At 43.4% G+C, this 19,226-nt stretch overlaps 1 protein-coding gene across 3 annotated transcripts in view; it reads left to right on the forward strand.

The window, feature by feature from the left end:
- Window positions 1-1,491: 1,491 nt before the first annotated feature.
- The window catches only part of ABL1 (ABL proto-oncogene 1, non-receptor tyrosine kinase), a 164,935-nt gene continuing 147,200 nt past the window's right edge, over window positions 1,492-19,226 (forward strand). Inside the window, exons 1-2 of one of the 3 annotated variants that reach the window (XM_006128369.4) lie at window positions 3,116-3,237; window positions 4,671-4,774. In XM_006128369.4, the coding sequence (XP_006128431.2) occupies window positions 4,744-4,774 (31 nt within the window). In that variant the 5' untranslated portion in view covers window positions 3,116-3,237; window positions 4,671-4,743. Of the gene's footprint in view, window positions 3,238-4,670; window positions 4,775-19,226 lie in introns of all 3 variants that reach the window. The other 2 variants (XM_006128365.4, XM_075905754.1) reach the window with 2 other exon arrangements.

The following is a 19,226-nucleotide window of genomic DNA, read 5'->3' on the forward strand; positions in this document are numbered from 1 at the left end:
AATAAGCAGCAGTGAGACAAGAGAAATAATCCCCTGCAGGGCTTTCATTGGTACCTCTAAATCAAGTCAGGGAGTAAACCTTGTGTTGCCAGATGCCCAAGGCAAAATTATAGGGAACAATGGGTAGAGTGTGGTAGGATACAGTGGACTTTGTTGGTACATGGTAGACAACATAGATGAGGTTAGCCCCTAAACAGCCATAGAGTATTGTATAGCCAGTTGTAACCAAATGCAAGGTGAAGTTTATGGCTTGTCTACACAGGGAAGTTGTCCTGAAATGAAGTAGAGGGTGAATTTAAAGCATGATAGCTATTCTGGAATAACTCTCTATAGGGGCACTCTTTTTCTTGATATAAAAGTGTGCCTTTCCTGATTTAGCTTAATCTACTTTCAAAGCGGACTAGTTATTTTGGTCATTTTCCCTAGGTAGACAAGTCCTTGGAAAGGGTGTGTAAGATGGGTCAGGTGAGAGATCCAACCCGGGAAGCAACCTGAGGGAGGGTGTGTCTCCTAAATGCATGATGTTGCCAGGACAGAGAGCACAGAGCGAGAACACGTGACCTGAACAACAAACCATCGGGACTGCTTGTGTTTTACTCACAGAAGCTCAAGGTTTTATATAGTTTTGATAGTCTCTAAGGCTATGTCTAGACTACGGAGTTTTTCTGGGATACCACCACATCCAGGGAACACGTCTGCTCTTCCGACATTTTTTTTGGAAGAGCAGACACACTCTTTCGGAAGCCCTGTATTCCACATTTTATGAGGAATAAGGGCTCTTCCAGAAGAGGAGGTTTTCCAAAATTTGACCCCGTGTAGATGGACCTAATTTTGAAAAAGCCTCTTCCGAAAAATCAATCGGAAAAAGGTACGCAAGTTGCAGTGCGCAATTTGTGTACCTTTTTCCGAAAAAAAGCAGCAGTCTAGATGTAGCCTAAGGTGCTACAGGACCACTGGTTGTTTTTAAAGTTACAGACTAACATGGCCACCCCTTTGAGGTGGTGTAATTAGGGCTATGGTGGGCAATCCTGCTTGGTGGGCCTGATACTGTGCAGTGCATCAACATGTCTGCCAGGCCCCCTTTCCTTCCTCTGATCCCTCCCCTTCCCCCTTGGTGTCCCCTTTATTTCCTCCTTCCCCCTCTACCCCATTTCCCTCCTTCCTTCCCCCCTTTCTCCTCCTTCCTTCCTCTCTACCCCATTTCCCTCCTTCCTTCCCCCTTTTTCCTCCTTCCCCCTCTACCCCATTTCCCTCCTTCCTTCCCCCCTTTCTCCTCCTTCCCCCCTACCCCATTTCCCTCCTTCCTTCCCCCCTTTCTCCTCCTTCCCCCTCTACCCCATTTCCCTCCTTCCTTCCCCCCTTTCTCCTCCTCCCCCCTCTGTCTCCCCTTTATTACCCCCTTCCTTTTCCCCCTCTCCTCTCCCCCTATTCCCTCGCCCCGCCCCCTCCAAGCCCCGCCCCCGCCCGCTGCGTGCCCCGCCCCTCGCAGCCTCGCTCGGGCGCTAGCAGGTTCCTGTCATGGCCGCCGTGTGCCGCGGGCTCCTCTCGCCCTGAGCGCGCCGGGAGCGGACCCCCTCGCCCCGCCCGGTGCCGGTGAGAGCCCCGCGGCGACAAGCCGGCAGGAGGCGGCGGCCGGCCGGGGATGTGACCGGCCGGGGGGAGCCGGGGACTCGCAGCCGCCCCCCGGGGTGGGGGGAATCGCCCCCGTCACCCGCCTGACCCGTCAGTGGCCCCGCTTCCCTGGCGGGCTTGTTCCCTGCCCCGCTGGGGCCCCCCCGACCGGGGCTTAATCCCTTCCCCGCCCCCGCCCACGGGACTTTCCCCCTCCTCGGAGTAGGCCTTAACACTCCCCCCCCCCCCCCGCTGTGTGTCCTCTTCCCTCACCGGGGGTGTTGGATCGTCCCTCCCCCCCACCAGAGCGAGCTTCATCCCCTTTGTCTCCTTTTGCTCCTTCTCCTCCACCCCAGACTGGGGTTCGACACCCCCTCCGGGGTTTCTGTCCCTTGTCCTATTGGAATCCTTGGCCCTTGGGGGCCATTCAGGGCCTGTGGGGATTAGGGTTCTTGGCCTCAGACTCTCTTGCCAAGCCTTAGGAGCCAGAGCCGTACTACATAATTCACCAAGTAGGCCTTTTGCAGTGCTAGGCTCCCAGTTGGGATGAAGCCAGCCCCGTCACCCCAACTTGACCTTTTCTGGCTGCTGTGCAGAAACCTTCCTCCTGGAGAGCATCACTGGACTAGCGCCTCTTTCCTGCCACCAGCATCGACTGGACCAAGTAGAATGGCATTTGTATTTTCATGAACAATTAGGAACAAGCCCGGGTTGGCTTCTCTGCCTTATAAGCAGCAAGCTGGTGCAGATGGGTAGTTCATTACTTGTATTGTCACAATGATTGTTATTGTTTCTGCTCCAAAATGATCCCGAAGTGCCCATTCACTTTGTTCAGAGCATTGGAGAGGTAGCAGAAAACTTATCAGAGAAGGCAAACCTATTGGTCTTCAATGATTGCAAGTTCCTCTGAAATATCCCCCTTACTCAAAGGTCATTATGGATCCTCAAAGACTTTGAACTGTTTAATTGGAAATCTAAAATGACTTTGACACAGTTGATTCTCTCTCACTTTAATAATACTTGAAGCCAAATCACTGGCTTTTTGGCCTTTATTAACTAAGTGCTATGCAAAAGAAAAGGAAAAAAAGAAATCCTGACACTGATTGCAATGGGAATGACTATTTCCTGCCCTGGGTGGCCCTATATGTGGTTTTCTTATTGGTAAGATAAAGTAGCTCCCACTTACTCAGTGGAAGACTCATTACAAACAAGAAACTTTGGTAACACTTGTAACTGCTAAATAAATGGAACATCTTATAACAGAGCTTTGCATAAAGGCACCAGAAGAATCTTGTTGCAGTTTCTAAAGTGTTGAAAGAATCTGTGCACCTGACTGAACTCTGCTTAATGTGAGCTGTTTGCTGATGTGATAAACACAACGAACGCACACACCTAAAATATTTTACTTGCAAACTCTCAGCCAACCTGGAAGATCAGGGATCTCAGTCCTTACACTGCTTGTTCTGGGGAAGATTGCCTATTGTTACTTTATGGGGCAGCAGCCTGGAAAAGTTCTTGGGGACCAGAGAAGGCCAAGTCTGCCTGCCCTGCATTTTATCAAAGGAGCAGGGAAGAAAGAATCATCTAGGCATGGAGGCCCACACTGCAATGTCTTCGTGGAACATGGTAGGTGTTTTGATTTGTGGTCCTTTTGCTTTTAGTTAGCATATTAGGATACAATATTAATTTATTAAATTGTATGAAATGGTTTTAAAAAGAAGGGTTTTAGCCTTTGCGTTTTCCCTTTTCTGCTCCCTAAGGTTTCTGGTGACCTCTCTGTATGGTCAGCTATTAAGGATTTTTTTTTGTCATGGTTAGATTGCCATTTCCCAGGTTTGTGAAACCCCAGTGGGATTTCTTGTATAGCTAATAGCAAGGAAAGCAACTTCTTCATAATGTTGCTTAGGACAGATATTTTAAAAATGTTTTTGGTTTTAGGTTTCAAATTTTTGAATCTTTTGAATTTTTTTAGTAAAGGATTTGGATGATTTGACTCTAGAATGTCATAATGAACCTTTTTGCATTTATTTGAAGGGCAACTGAAATATATCACACTTCCGTTGAAACACTTGGATTTACTATACTAGTAACACCTTAGATAAAGAGAATTGTTTTGATTTTACATTGTGTAGTTGACAACTTTTGTGGATGCTCAGTTTTTCTGGGCTTCAAGGTAGCCAGTGAGGTCTCAGTCCTTTATTATGACGCTCTTGGAGTGCTAGCTTGTGCAAAGCATCTTGCCGGACTGGAAGCAAGTACCACCACCACCTTACGTTTATGTCAGGGTGACCAGATGTCTTGATTTTATAGGGACAGTCTCTGCATTTGTTTTTTCCCCCCCTTATAGGGACCCTCCCCGTCCCCCCATTGCTTGTCCCAATTTTTCACACTCGCTGTCTAGTCACCCTAGTTTGTGGGGGTCTTGAACCGGTAATGGGGGACAGAGAAATATTATTTTTATCCCTCCCCCCAAAAAGAAAACAAGATAGTGAGCTTTTGTGGCTGGTTAAATGTTTTTTTACTGTACAGTTGATTAGATTTCAAGCTATGTTTTCCCATTAGAAGAGAGAGACAGAAAGAAAAATATGTTGCTGAAATGTTTTTACTAAATCTCTATCCTGCACATTTGAATTCAGAAGATCTTCTGAGACAGCATGGTACTAACTAAGCTAGAAAATATGATTCTGACAATGGTTATTTAGCATTTTTATGCTACTCAGAGTAACTTTGTTCAAGCATGAGACAGATCAATATTTGCCATTTTTGTACTTCAGATAACTCTGAAATATTTGCTTTCTCTGGGAACACAGTTAAATAGCAGGTAAAAAAGTTTCTCAAAATAAATGTGCCCGAGGCTTATTTTGTAAGGACATTTAGTTTGCGAAACTTCTTCACTGTGAATTTCCCAAGGCCACAAGATCCAGAAAATTCAATATCATTTTTAGGATTATTTACAGATAGATGCTGTGGAAATAGTAAGTGTGTTAAAATATTAAAATCATCAATGATTAAAAATGATTTGTATTTCTCCCCTCTTCCCATACAATGTGTCTATGCAGTGATTGTTTGAAAAGTGAACCTAATTCTTGGGAAGCTGGATGATAAAGCTACAACAGCTCTGATATCAGTGGCATGTTCCCATTGCAGAAACACTCCAAACCAAGTACTTTATTTTTTTTAATCAAATACACATATGTGTCCCATCTCTGTTGCCTCTCTGCTTCTCTAGACAGAGCTTCAAGCTCAGATGGCATGGAGCAAGAAACAAAGCACTAAACTGCAAGTAGCACAGTATTCCAATCATGTTTGGTGTTTGATCTGAGAGACAAGGCAGAAATCCTGAATTTTGATCATTTAACAAGAATAGATCAAAAGATAACTTTTTGTCAGGAAGACATGAGGACAGAAGAACCCAGTGCGTTTACAAGAAAAAGTATTGTCTATAATGGCAATACTCCATATGTCCATAAGAAACCTCAATGTCTTGATTTTAAAAAAAGTACGTATCTTGAAAGGAAACCTCAAAATTCTTACATTGGTTAAGGGGCCTGCAAAAGTTCAGTCTTGCTTATCCGTATGAGAAAAGCATCTTCCCTTATAATACCTCTGACTGTGTCTACACTGGCACGATCTTGCGCAAATCGGACGCTCTTGCACGAAAACTTGCTGCCTGTGTACACTGGCTGCGTGTTCTTGCGCAAGTAAACTGGCGTTCTAATTTATGAAATCAGGGCTTCTTGCACCAGAACTCTGACGCTCCCATTCAGGAATAAGTCCTTTTGCGCAACTGTTCTTGCGCATGAGGCCAGTGTAGACAGGCAACATGAATTTCTTGCGCAAGAAAGCCCTATGGTTAAAATGGCCATCAGAGCTTTCTTGTGCAAGAGAGCATCTACACTGGCATGGATGCTCTTGCGCAAAAGCACATGCCAGTGTAGACGCTTTCTTCTGGAAGAGTTTTTGTACAAGAACTCTTCCGCAAAAGAGTTCTTGTGCAAGAAGCTTCCAGTGTAGATGTAGCCTCTGAGTATATGAAGAGGCTCTCAGTAGCATAGTAGTATTTAAGACTGCTGCTGTTTCTACAAAAAAAACAAGGAGACCTGTGTCCTCTTAGAGACTAACAGAATTATTAGGGCATAAGCTTTCATGGGTAAAGCCCACTTCATCTGATGAATTGGTGCCCCAGGACTCCTCATTTTTGCAGATACAAACTAACACAGCTACCCCCCCTGAATCTTTTTCACTTTGCTGTGTCTAGTTACTCATTCCTTTTTTTTTGTTTTGGGGGAGAGGGGGGAGAACTGGGCATAAAACAGCTCCTGGCTGAAACCTTGCCTACAAAATCTTTTCTTGGGAATGAATTATATATAACTTTAAAAAAATAGTCTAGCTGTTTAGGTTGTAGAGAGGGGAAAAATAGTTTAGGTGCTCCCCATCTCTCTCAAATTTGGTATCAGTTTTCTTGCTGTGTAAAAGAAAATAGTCCATAATCTGTCTGTACTGCCTTTTTTGGTATATTGTGAGAGAATGATTCATTATTTCAAATCCTACCAGTAAAAGATTGTGGATCATATTGTATAAAAACATTGAGATCCTTTTTAGGATTTTAAAATAAAATTGTTTGATATAATTTCTCTTTGGTATTTTCATTACATGGTTTCCTGTAAGATCTAAATCAGTGTATACATGTTCTCTACCATATAGTGTGTGCACCATCTGGTCTCAGAAAGTTAAGCGTCTCATCTTCTATTGTATAAACACATTTAAAAAGAACCTGAAGGCTGCGTTACCCAAGGTAAGGTCTCAAACAAGGGACCTATGTCTTAGTCGATAGCTGAGAGAGGAGCAGTTGGAGTGGCTTATCAGCCTCAGCAAAGTATGTTTAAAAGAATATTATATTTGGCCTCTGCACAAAGGTGACCTACTGAACAATTTTTAATATTCTGTTTATAAATCTCTTAGCAAAGTCCATGTCAGTCTATGCGTTTTAAAAATGATTCTGTCAACCTTAAAGATACAAAGAACAGAGTACCATTGAGTGGATATTATGTATGGCACATTGGTCACTCTTCCATCAAGTAGTGCCTTATTTAATAAGCTATCAAATTGATTTAAGCAGAACTACTTTCAGTGCTAAGTTCTATTTAATGTAAGACTGACAGAGTCATGTCTACAGGAATGCTTCACAACGTTTAAAATCTCAAATGCACTGTTAGTTACTTAGCAATGTGATTAAAGTATAAGTACTGTTGGATATCAACAATGTACATCAAAACAACTTTAATAAGAGCAATTCCATTGTTTAGCTATTGTTCATTATATAATGCCAATAATGTCTTAGATGCTCTTGATGTTTAAAAGAGCAAGTGATCAGACCTTTGGCCCATCTAAAGGTCATCCATTCTACTGGAACGATACAAAAGGGACATTACATCTCTCTTAAATAGGCAGCTGAAGCTTTGTCCATGGTGGGGGACTTCTCAGCTGGTATACAGCCACCATAGCTTTTAAGAGGCACGCAATAAAAATGGAATGACACGTGGCTTATTTACTTATCTTATGCATGTAAGACAGTTGAATATAATACAGCCATTTTATATTAAATACAAATTACATTTCACGGAATGCTACAGAACTCATGTCAGGAAGTGCAAAATTGAAGTTTTCATAATAACTCTGACTTGTTCTTTTTGCACACATGGAGCCTTTGTTTACCCTTGGTCATCAGCTGCTCAGTTCCTTTACAAATGAACTGAAGTCCAAGTGCATACCTAAGAACAGAATTAGGTTTGCTGGATGTTAATATGTAGATTTGGGGTAGTAATAAAAAAAACCATATGTCCGATGTGTGGCATTTAGCCTTCTTTATCAAGAGAGATTTAACCTTTTCATTGTTTGACTTCAGTGTTAGTATAGGAGTATTAATATTTTAACTAGTATAAATTTCTGGATTTAATTCCCTTTGTTTTTTCCATAGGCTAACACTATATACGTTCTTTATTGGTAAATGCTACAATACAAAGAGAAACTTCATTTTTATTAGGATCTTTACACCTTGCCCAGAAACTTACATTGAACAAAAAACCCTGATGGTCCGGCACTCCTGATGGTCCGGCACCATCAGGAACCTGAAAGTGCTCCGGGCAGCCGGACCATTGGAGCTGCTCTGCCCCCAGCTTCCCAGATTCAGCCGCTGCTAAAACTGACCAGCGGCTGAATCGGGGAAGCTGGGGGCAGAGCAGCTGGAGTGCTGCTGGGTAGGTACCCTAGCGCTGCCCCTCGGGGCTGCGGGACCAACCCGGCAGCACCCCAGCTGTCCCCTTTTCAGCCGCTGCTGAAACTGATCAGCGGCTGACTCCAGGAAGCCTGAGGCAGAACTGCTCTGCCCCGGCTTCCTGGAGTCAGCCGCTGGTCAGTTTCAGCAGCAGCTAACTTGGGTACACCTGGGACAGAGTGGCTGGGGTGCTGTGGGATTGGTCCAGTAGCGCCGCTCTTCGGCGCTGTGGGACCAACCCGGCAGCCCCCCAGCTGCTCTGCCCCAGGCGTCCCCAAGAGCAGCTGGGGTGCTGCCGGGTTGGTCTCGCTGCGCCAAGGGTCGGCGCTACTGCACCAACCCGGCAGCACCCTAGCTGCTCTGCTGCAGGTGTCCCGATTCAGCCGCTACTGAAACTGACAGCAGCGGCTGAATCAGGGACGCCTGGGGCAGAGCCGGACTATCGGAAGGGGGGGCTATGAGGGATCTGGCCCCAGACTCCTCATAGCCCCCCCTTCCGATAGTCCGGCATATCTGATAATCCGGCACCCCCTGGGTCCTAAAGGTGCCGGCTTATTGGAATTTTACTGTATACTGCAGACCGTGGTCTCCAGCATTTTTAACTACAAGATCACTTTTTTAATTTAAATGCAATTTAAGATCTATCCCAGACCCAAACACCCTTGCCCCACTTCCCTCATGCTGCTTCTTTGAGGCCATATCCCTGCTCTGCTCTTTCTTGGAGGCCTCACCCTGCTCACTCCATCTCCCTTCCTCCCCGAATCTCATTCGCTTTCACCAGGCTGGGGTAACTGGTTGGGGTGCAGGAGGTTGGGGTGCAGGCTCTGCTCTTCAGCCAAGGAGCTTGGCATGTGGGAGGGGCTCTGGGCTTAGCCCAGGTTGGGAGATTGGGGTGCAAGCTCTGGGAAGGAGTTTGGGTGCAGGGAGACTCATGTCTGGGGCAGGAAGTTCAGGGCTGGGACAGGAGTTCAGGAAGCAGGCTATGGCTGGGCACCATTTAACCATGAGATGGCTTCTGGGTGGTGGAGCAGTGGGGTTAAGGCAGGCTTACTCCTGACCCTGCACCGCTCCTGAAAGCAAGTAGCATGTACTGCAAAGACCCCATGACGCCATGTGCTGTTCCTCATCTACAGGCACTGAGCCCACAGCTTCTACTGGCCATGGTTCTCTGTTATTGATCAATGGAGCTGCAGGAGTGGTGTCTGCAGGCAAGGACAACATGTGGCAACCTCCTGCTCTACCTTTCTCAGGGGCTGCAGGGACATGCCAACCACTTCCAAGAGCAGAAATTACCATAGAGATAATTAATCCAACTGCAACAGGTTAGGCATTTTAGAACTCACTACTCAAAGAGTTAAATTTAAGCGTAAGAACAAAATGAAAATTATGAAATGCACAGACCAGTCAAAACCCAAAACTAACAAACTTTGTAAGCTGTAAAAGTAGTAACAAGCATCCCCCATGTATGTGCTGGGATGGGAGATGAGTGAGGGACACTGTGTGTTTGTGAGAATGTCAGAGGGAGACACATTGTGTGAGTGACAGATTTGCACTGCCAAGCTCCCTTCATCCCCTTCTCTCTCTGTGGAGATAGGGTAAAAGGAGTGGGGGGAGGAGGAACATCTTGACATCCGTGCATCCCGTCTCCCTCCCGCACTCTGCACAGCATGACAGTGGGTGGAGGGGCAACTAAAGTGCCAGCACTTTGATAGCTTCCTGGCCAAACCAGTTAGGATCACATGTCAGAGGCTCCAAGATCTACGCGTAGATCCTGATCTACTGGTTGGTGACCACTGCTGTAGATGGTTCCCATGCACTTCTGTAGCTTAAGAAGTCTCTTAGCAGCATGAAACCTTCTAGACTGATGAGATACTGTGGTACTTGATTTCCAACTGCTATTGAGAAGTCCTGCTGTGCAGTTATTCTGCATGGTTGTGCTGCATGAACTGCCTTTACTGCAAGGTTCATTTGGAAGCAATTGAAACTAAATGGGGGAGAGGGGATGTTGGGACCTTCCCAAAGAAGCCCTGAATATGAGACTATCTCTTCTGTTCTTCACCTCATTGTATGTGTATAAAGAAGACCGTCTTAGTAGTTAAGAATTAAACTTGGGCTCATGGTGTTTTCATTATCTTTCATGTTCTATATCTGTGATTTATCCTCATATGTCCTATAATTAATGCAAACATGCTCTAAAAGAGAAACTGCCTGTTTAAACCCCTGGCCTGCTTTGAGGGAGAGGGTTTTATCTGAAAGGAGATGGGGGAGTGAGGGAAGAAACATTTTAATCAGTATTGCTCTATTGTCTTAAAAGGGCATTTCATCTCATTTTGTCTGTGAGCTTTTTTTCAAACATCTGGACTTAACTTGGTAAATTGAATGTGAAATGAGCTTATACAAGAATTGTTTCACACCTTCTGGTAGTGGCAAAATATGCTGCCTTGCCTTTTAGAAGATTGGACAATGAAAGTGTGGAAAGGTAATCTACAAGAGTTCTCCTGTATAAGGAGATGAGCTAATGCAACCTGTAGTTTTCCTTGTTTGCTGAAATTGTGGATACAGCAGGTGAGAAAGCAGCTAGAGAATCTTTGCTGTGGGGACTGGGCTTTTGTTATAGGAGAACACAGAGAATGTTTCCTGGTATTTTAATCAGGAAACCAGCCACACTACTAGCTTGACTCTTGACCTGTAGCAGTTATTCACAGAAGGCATCCAGGGATCTGTCATGGAAAATTGCCATAAAAATTCATAAAACATTTCAAAAGAACGATACAAGTTTATACAAAATTCTTGTCTTACTGATAACATTGCTTGTATTTTTAATATTCTTTCAGCGTTAGTACTCTGACTTCTTTCACATCATTTATACAGTTTTCATTTTATATTTCACTCAGTGGTGGGCTATGAATATGAACTAGGGCTGTCAACGATTAAAAAAATTAATCATGATTAATCGAGCAATAAAAAAATTTAATTGCAATTAGTCGCGTGCACTGCACCTTTGTAATGTTGTGGCAACATTTAAAAGGAGCAGTGCTGCAGAAGCCCGGAATCAGCTGGAGTCTCCAGCTGACCCCAGGCTCTGTGCAGCTGCGCCTTTGAAACACTGCCATTGTGTTTCAAGGGGAAGCACTGTAGGAGTCCAGGATCATCTGGAGTACCCAGCTGATCCTGGGCTCAGCTAGTGCTGCCCCTTTGAAACACAGCGGTGGCATTTCCAAGGGGCAGCACTGCCGGAGCCTGGGATAAGCTGGAGTCCCCAGCTGACCCCTGCTCTGTGGAGCGCTGTCCCTTTGAGGCACCGAAGCAACACTTCAAAGAGGCAGTGCAAGGCAGAGCCACGGATCAGCTGGAGACCCTGGCTGACCCAGGGCTCCTTGCAGTGCTGCCTCTTTGAAGCACCAGGGCATCATTTCCAAAGGACAGCACAACACGGAGCCCAGGATCACCTGAGCACTTCAGCTGATCCCAGGCTCCATGTTGTGTTGCTCCTTTGAAATGCTGCTCCGGCGCCTCACAGGGGCAGTGGATTAGGAGCCTGGGATCAGCTGGAGTGCCTAGCTGATCCACAGCTCCATGTTGCGCTGCCCCTGTGACGTGCCGCTCCAGCATTTCAAAGGGGCAATGCTGCATGGAGCCTGGGGTCAGCTGGAAACCCTAGTTGATACCAGGTTCCTAATGTGCTGCCCCTTCGAAGCACTGGAGTGGCACTTCAAAGGGGCAGCTCAGCATTAATGCCTGTGATTAATGTGTTTAGTTACTAAAATGTTCCGGCTTCACTCTTGGGGCGCCCCCTGCCACTCCATGCTGCTGCCTCTATATCTGTATCTGATACAGAGACAGCAGTGCAGGGTGGAAGAAGCCTCCGTCCAAGGGGGCACAAGTTCCCTGTGGACAGAGGCTGCTCTGGCATCCCACCTGCCTCTCCCCCCCACTTCTGCCTCTGATACAGAGGCAGCAGCGCAGAGGGTTCGGGGCAGGTGGCTTCCGCCTGCCCTCCCCCCACTTCTTCTGTGGAAGGCAACAAGAAAGGGCATGTGTGGAGAGCAGTCTTAAAAGCCGGCTCCCTGCGCCTATTGGTTCTCACCTCTCCCTTCCCTTCTCCCCTCTCCCTCCTGCCCCATGCTTCTGCCTCTGATAGAGAGGCAACAGCATGGGGGGCAGGTGGCTTGATATGTGTGGGGAAGCATCTTGAAAGCTGGCTTCCCACATGTACCAACTCCTGTCTACCTTCTTACCCTCTGCACTGCTGCGCCTCTATCACAGGCAGCAGTGCAGGGGTGGAGGGGCAGGTAGCTCTGCAGGATTCAGTACTTGTGGAGGGCTGGCTTTTAAGCTGACTCCAGTTGAGCACCAATTTCCACCCTTCTCCCTGCGCTGCTGGCTCCGTGGAAACCAGCGTGCACAGGGAGCTGACTTTTAAGCCCCACAGGCACTAGCTCCCGCTTCCCCTGCTTTGTTGCCTCTGATACAGAGGCAGCAAGGAATGTGTGTCTGAGTATAGTCGTTTGGAGTAGTTGTTTGGGTTAACCGATATGCCCAGACTTATTGGTTAATAGTTTAAACGACTATACACTAACATCCCTAATATGCAGTGTACCTAGTTAGCTTATTATGCTATGCTACATTTAGAATCTGAATTGGTTATGTTTTGATTTTACTAGTGCTATATTATCCTCCTTTTTCTGCTGTGTAGAAAAATGCATGATTTTGAGGTATACTGTTGTTTTTGTCATAAAACTCATTAAAGTTAATATTGAGGTTATAGTAGAGAGAGAGTGAACTTTCAGAGGCCAGGTGGACCAGACCAGGCAGTGATCAAACAATTGTAAGTCCTTGGCAGTCCATTCTAGGCAGTACATCCTTCATCCTAATACTCTAGTGGGCTATAAGTGGGACCCTACCAAATCCCCAGCCATAAACGTGTCTCAGTCAGTGAAATCTGGTCTTTTGTGTGCTTTTGCCTCATAATATGCATATGTCAGAGGGGAGACCTAAGTGTCTCAAATTTGGGATTTTGGCCTAAGACAGAGTTGCAGGGGGGTCACGGTATTGTCACCCTTACTCCTGTGCAGACTTCAGAGCGGGGTGGCTGGAGAATGCTGGCTGTTGTCTGGATGCCCGGCTCTGAAGGTAGTGCCCTGCCAGCAGCACAGAAGTAAAGATGGCAAGACCATACATACCACAACATCCTTACTTCTGTGCTGCTGCTGGTGGTAGCTTTGTCTTCAGAGCTGTGGTCCCAGCCAGCAGCCATTACTCTCCAGCTGCTCAGCAGCAGTGCAGAAGTAAAGGTAGCAGTATCACAACCCCCCATACAATAACCTTGCAACATCCCCCCCCCATACACACACAGCTACTTTTTTGGTTCAGGACCCTACAGTTACAGCACCATGACATTTCAGATTTAAGTAGCTGAAATAATGAAATTTGATTATAAGAGCCTATGACTGAACCAAAATGAACCCTGAATTCGATAGAACCCTAATGATATGGAATGGCTTGTCTTTGATATACTATATCTATTGATATTACAAAGAGCCACTGTTTTGACCCATAACTTTTTTGTGATGTGGGTTTACTGTTGCTGCATTAGTAAGTGTTAAAAGTCTCCTTTCATGTGCATGCCAGATGCGTTACAATATCTTCAGAGAGTCACTGAGGAGTATTGTAAAAATAAAACAAATTTAAGCAGAAGTTACAAAGGGTTTTCTTGGATATTTTATCAAATCCTGTTTCTGTAGTAGTGGAACTCAGACTTGAATTGTAGGAGTCAGTCTGCATATCAAAGTGCTTGCATTTCTAGTTTAAAGGAAGGTGAAGCACTAAATATTGGACAGAAATATTAATCACATATTCACTCTGCTGACACCATTATTGGGCCTAACCAAGTGAGTTATAAGATCAAGAATACATATTCCTGCGCATCCAGAAATATAATCTATGCTATCATGTGCCGAAAGTGTCCGTCAGCTATGTACATTGGACAAACGTCTCAGACACTTCGCCAAAGAATCAATGCCCACAAAACAGACATTAGACAGGATCACAAAGAAAAAACAGTTTCTTGCCATTTCAACCAGAACGGACACTGTCTCAATCACCTAATCACATGCATCGTACTTCAGAAGACATTCAAATCTGCACTTGAAAGGGAATCCTCTGAACTGGCATTCATGCTAAAATTCAACACTCTCCGCAGGGGGCTGAACAAGGACCCCAACTACCTTACCCACTACAAAGATAGCTTCCCCAGTTATCACCTCTAATACCATTAACTCACAGACATCTCCCCACCTCTACTATCATTAACTCACAGGCATTTACCTTCCTTCCCCCCCCCCCCCCGCATCCTCCCTCTGTTCTGAAATGTGATTTGTCCTTTTCATATGTGTTCATTTTTTTTAATTGTATCCTTTGGTATATATGGTTGTGACTATTTTCTTCCACTATTTGATCTGAGGAAGTGGGTCTGGCCCACGAAAGCTCATCATCTAATAAACCATCTTGTTAGTCTTTAAAGTGCTACATAGTCCTGTATTTTGTTATAGACACAATAAATCATCTGCCGGTCACTCTCCCACCAATTCTGGTACTCCACTTCAATGAGAAGCATAGGGGGCGTCAATGGGAGAGCATCTCCTGTCGATGCACTACTACAGCAAAGATGGCGAGGTCAGTAGTTCTAAGTATGGCAGCTTCAGCTACACTAGTCATGTAGATGAAGTTACATAATTTGGATCTTCTCTCTCCTGGTAGCGTAGACCTGCCCTAAGCAACTGTATTTTGTCCCAGTTCTGTTCTTAAATGCTCAGTGTGAATTTGTTGACATTGATAGGAGTTGCAGACAACAGAGGGCAAGATTTGGTACAAATCTAGAATGACGCTTCTTGCTGGGTGCTTAATAGTTCCAAATTTAAACTTCCTTGAGATTTAGCCTTCAGTGTTACCTAAAGTCTATGTACAAAGTCAGGTCTGCCCATACCTTGCTTTGCTGTTCTCTTTCCAGGATGTCTGTCTTTACATTCTCTTTTCCTGTGGGGAATGCATGCTCTCTGTTTTTACAACAGTTTAATTCCACTGATTTAATAAATTACTGATAGGCAAGATCAGAATTCACCCAGGGGTTTAAAAGCTAGCTGATCAGAATTGTAACATATCTCTGCTCTGTCATTTTTATTGAATGGTAGATTTTCTCTGTAGATCATTAATTATGAGGGCTTATTTTAATCACTTTTGTTAAATAACTGTGTTGCTACATATGAATATTTTGAGTAATCTTTATCCATTAATGCTGCTGTGCTGATATACTACAATTCATTTATATTCTGGACTAACTTTTCTTCCTACGTTATGTTTGCTGTGTCAGTTAAAAGCATTCTCCATATGTATGTTCAGGGACATGAGTGTGTCCAGTCTGCCTCTTGAATAAACTTATCCTGTAAAATACAGCAAATCAAATCTTGTTAGCTCTGTTCTCTTAAAGCCTATCAAATAGTTTCTGTACTGAACATCATTGTATTCGGGTTTGTTGCATATTTTTATGAGGAATAAAAAAGAATGGACTCTGTGAGCATTACACGTAATTAAGACTGTGCTGGATTTCATGTGACTGTGGCCCTTTAATTATGCATGCTAAATATCTTTGGGATAGTGAAGTTTGATAAAATGCAGGAATTTCCCATTCCCTGACCTCCTGTACATTTCCTGTCAGATTTTCACAGCAGTTGGAAGTGTGAAGGAACTGCTGCATATGCTCCCTGTATTTCCTGTCATATAAATGCTGTACAAGGAGAAGCTGTATTTACTGTACCCATCCATCATCTGAGTTGCTGAAGGCAAAAACCAACTTGCTGCAGTACAATGTAACCAATAGTCTGATCAGTTCTGATTCACAAAGAGAGACATCGGTACAGCTGTTGTAGGAATTGCTAAAATTTTTAATCACTGGTAATTCCTTGTCTGTGTCTAGAAAAAATACTGCTATTTTTCAAGTGTTTGGGAGTGTCAGGGATAGAAGAATAAAGCGTAAAATAATTTGGAAGTTCAGGTTTCCTGAAAATATTTCCTTTTGCATTGTTTTGAAAATGCATGTTTTCAAAAGATCATCTCTGCTGACTGCTAGATATGTTTAATGACCCCCTAAGAGGCTGTGTGTTATGTTCTTGATCTCATCAGTTACTCTTATGACTGCAGCAGTTGTAAGTGAGGATATGCTGTAGTAAACTCAACTATAGGTGTGTGTTTTTTTTTTAATTTAATCTTCCATTTTAAATGAACTATGAGAAATTAAAAAAAATCTAGCCACTTTTCTGGATGTTGTATAGTAAATAGACTATTTTCTGTTTTGATAAAAACAGTCTGTAGCTCTTTAATGAAAGGTATATGGCAAAGGTGGTATCAAAAACTAATGGCAAGATCTGGGGGCAGAAGTGACAACCATGAATTAGAAGATAGTGAGCAATCAGGTTTTTTAATAATAGCATTTGATTTAAAAGTTGCTGAAAGAATATTGTATAAGACCTTAAATTCAATAGTTCTCCAATAATTACTTTTAAAACCCGTAATCCTGTCTGGTTTGAGGCCTTTTTTTCTGATAATGCATCTCTTTGACATTGTTTGCACTAAGGGATTGAACTGCTGCTTTTTAGGTTGTAAAGTGATGGTGCTTTTTCACTTATAAGGTTTTTGCGGACAGGAGCATGGGAGCAACAACATACATTTCAGTTTACTCTTGCTTACTTTAAACAGTAGAAACACAATTTTAAAAATATTTTTTCTACACTGTCTTCAGTTTATTTCTGCCACCTGCTTATCATCTCCTCTCCCCATCCTATTTAATTATTACATGATTTGACTTTTAAAATATTTCAGTATTTGTGTTATATTTTACTTTTTTTGTACAGTACGCTGAGCCACTCCTTTGTGAACAGTGATTCTATAAACATTTTTGTAATAATAAGTATGCTTAAAGAGTTCAACAATACTGGAGACTTAAACTTGTGTTTAAGTGGGATTCATGGGTGTTATGGGGGAGGGCACAGTTCAACCCATCATGTTAGTATTGTTTTAAAGTCAGAAGTCTGATCACAGGTGAGTGAAGGTACAGTGAAGCTATTGTGGAGTTTTACTCTTATTCGGGGTGAATTGATTTAAATCAAGGCTATTTAAATCATTGATTTAAAACACCAAAAAAAGATTTGAATCAAATTTCTCACTGATAATTCTTCACATTTATTCAAACAATGTGCAAGTCTGATCACTAAAACATGTTAATTTACAGCTCAGTACAGCATTTTACAACATCTAAGAGAGTACGCTTCGTGTAATATTTTCAGATAATTTGATTTTTATTAATTTAGGAAATATACTATATATTTGAGAGAGTTTGTCTGTGCATGAGTTTGTCTTTCTATCTGTTCAAGAAGTCCTCCTCAACCAGGAGTGGGGAACCTTTTTTTGGTCAGGGGCTGCTGATCCTCCAAAAATCAGCCAGGTACAAGTGAGAACCACATACAAGTGAGTAGCAAAACCCCCCACAAAAACCAACCCCACCAAACCCTGACACTGACGTGGCCTCTAACTGAGAAGAGGAATGATGCTCCCCACATTCCTTTCACAAACCATAACCTAGGAGGGCCCAGGCTAGTAGGTTTTGTGTGCGGGAGGATGGTAGGGAGGCTGGAGAATGGGGGAGCCCCGAGCCTTGCAGGCAGGATCCAGGCAAGCCAGGGTCCACATCTGGTCCCTGAGCCTTTAGGTTCCCCACCCCATCCTAAACAGTAAGAGCTAGGACTACCAAATTCAGTATGCAACTTCCAATATAGTAAATAGTTTGAGAATTTGCTTGTTAAATCACACTTATACTAAAAGACAAAGAGTATTGAAGAATGATATATTGCAGAATTGATCCACATTCTTCTTCAGACATGTCCACATCTTTGTTCACATCGTTTTCTCCTAATAAGCAGTTTTTCTCTTATGATGTTTCATTCTTCGAGGTAGGCCCTGCATTTTCTTTTTGCACTACTTACACTTGACATATTTTCCCTTTTTACCCAGGGAACAAATTTCTTAAAATTATTCCTAGATGAGGTCTTTTTTACGCCCATAAGCTATGACAGTTTTTTTGAGGCAAAAGTATAGGGGAATAGAGGCAGCAGCGTGGAGTGGCAGGGGGCTTCTTGGGAGTGGGGCCGGAGCATACTGGCTGCTGGCCCCATCCCTGGGGACTACAGAATAGTTGAGTAACCAATAAGAATTAATCAGCTATTCAATTAACCAATATTTAACATCCCTAGTGCTTGGCCCAAGTCCACTACCACATAAGTACAGAACACTAACCACCCTATCCAGCCTACATTTGCCTTGGGATTGGTCCTGCCTAGAGCAGGGGGCTGAACTTGATGACCTCCTGAGGTCTCTTTCAGCTCTATGGTTCTAGGATTCTGTGCCTTTGCACATGTAAGTCTGTTGAGAAACAGAACGTGAAAGCCTGGAACATTCAAGAAGCAAGAGCTGGTTGTTAGGCTGGACAGACTAGAGCCATTCATTTATTTTTGAGACTGTAAATTTAGGTGTAGCATGTTTGTGATAAGATTTAATTATAACTGTTATTTTAAAATGAAATTTAGTATTTTATTGATTTTATTTAAATCTGATAAATTAAAAACATTGATTTTTCAAAAATCTACTGTACTCTTATTAATGTCGTTTCATGGCCCTACAGAACTTGTGTAGCTTGGTAATTATCCATCTTACTGAATTCTCTCTTTAGGGAGGTAATAATTATGAAAAAGATTAATGTGTCTAGCAGTGTAGTTTGGACTCGAAATATGCACAGTCAGTGAATTTGTGTGTTGTTTTTATTAATTGTAAGCCTCCTGCTATCCTCTGTAAAACTGTACAGGTATAAAGTTGGCTTAAAACTATAGATTCCTGGTTATCCAGAATGATGGCAATGGCCGTTGGAGAAAGAGGTGGTGTGTTATATCCGTGCGGGCTTAATATTTGCAAATAGTTTGGAATGTTCCAGTAGAAACTACTAAATTAAATGGACAAATACTATTTTATTAAAATATTGATAATTTGATACAGACCTGTGAGTTAACTCAAGGTTCTCTCCATCTTAACTTTTATATATTGATGACTCTTAGTGGAGCCTACTACATGCAATTTCTATATGCTTTTTATGGTATTTCCTACTGTACTACTGTATTACCAAATGAACACTTCCTGAAGATCTCTAAGGTATCAAACCGATTTAAGGTGCCTTTTCTGGAGAGTTAATTGTAGGCAGTGAGAAAAGCTCCTTCAGGATTATGTGTCGTGCTGACATTTA

The sequence above is a fragment of the Pelodiscus sinensis genome, chromosome 22 (assembly GCF_049634645.1).
Source record: "Pelodiscus sinensis isolate JC-2024 chromosome 22, ASM4963464v1, whole genome shotgun sequence".
NCBI classification, from domain to species: Eukaryota; Metazoa; Chordata; order Testudines; family Trionychidae; genus Pelodiscus; species Pelodiscus sinensis.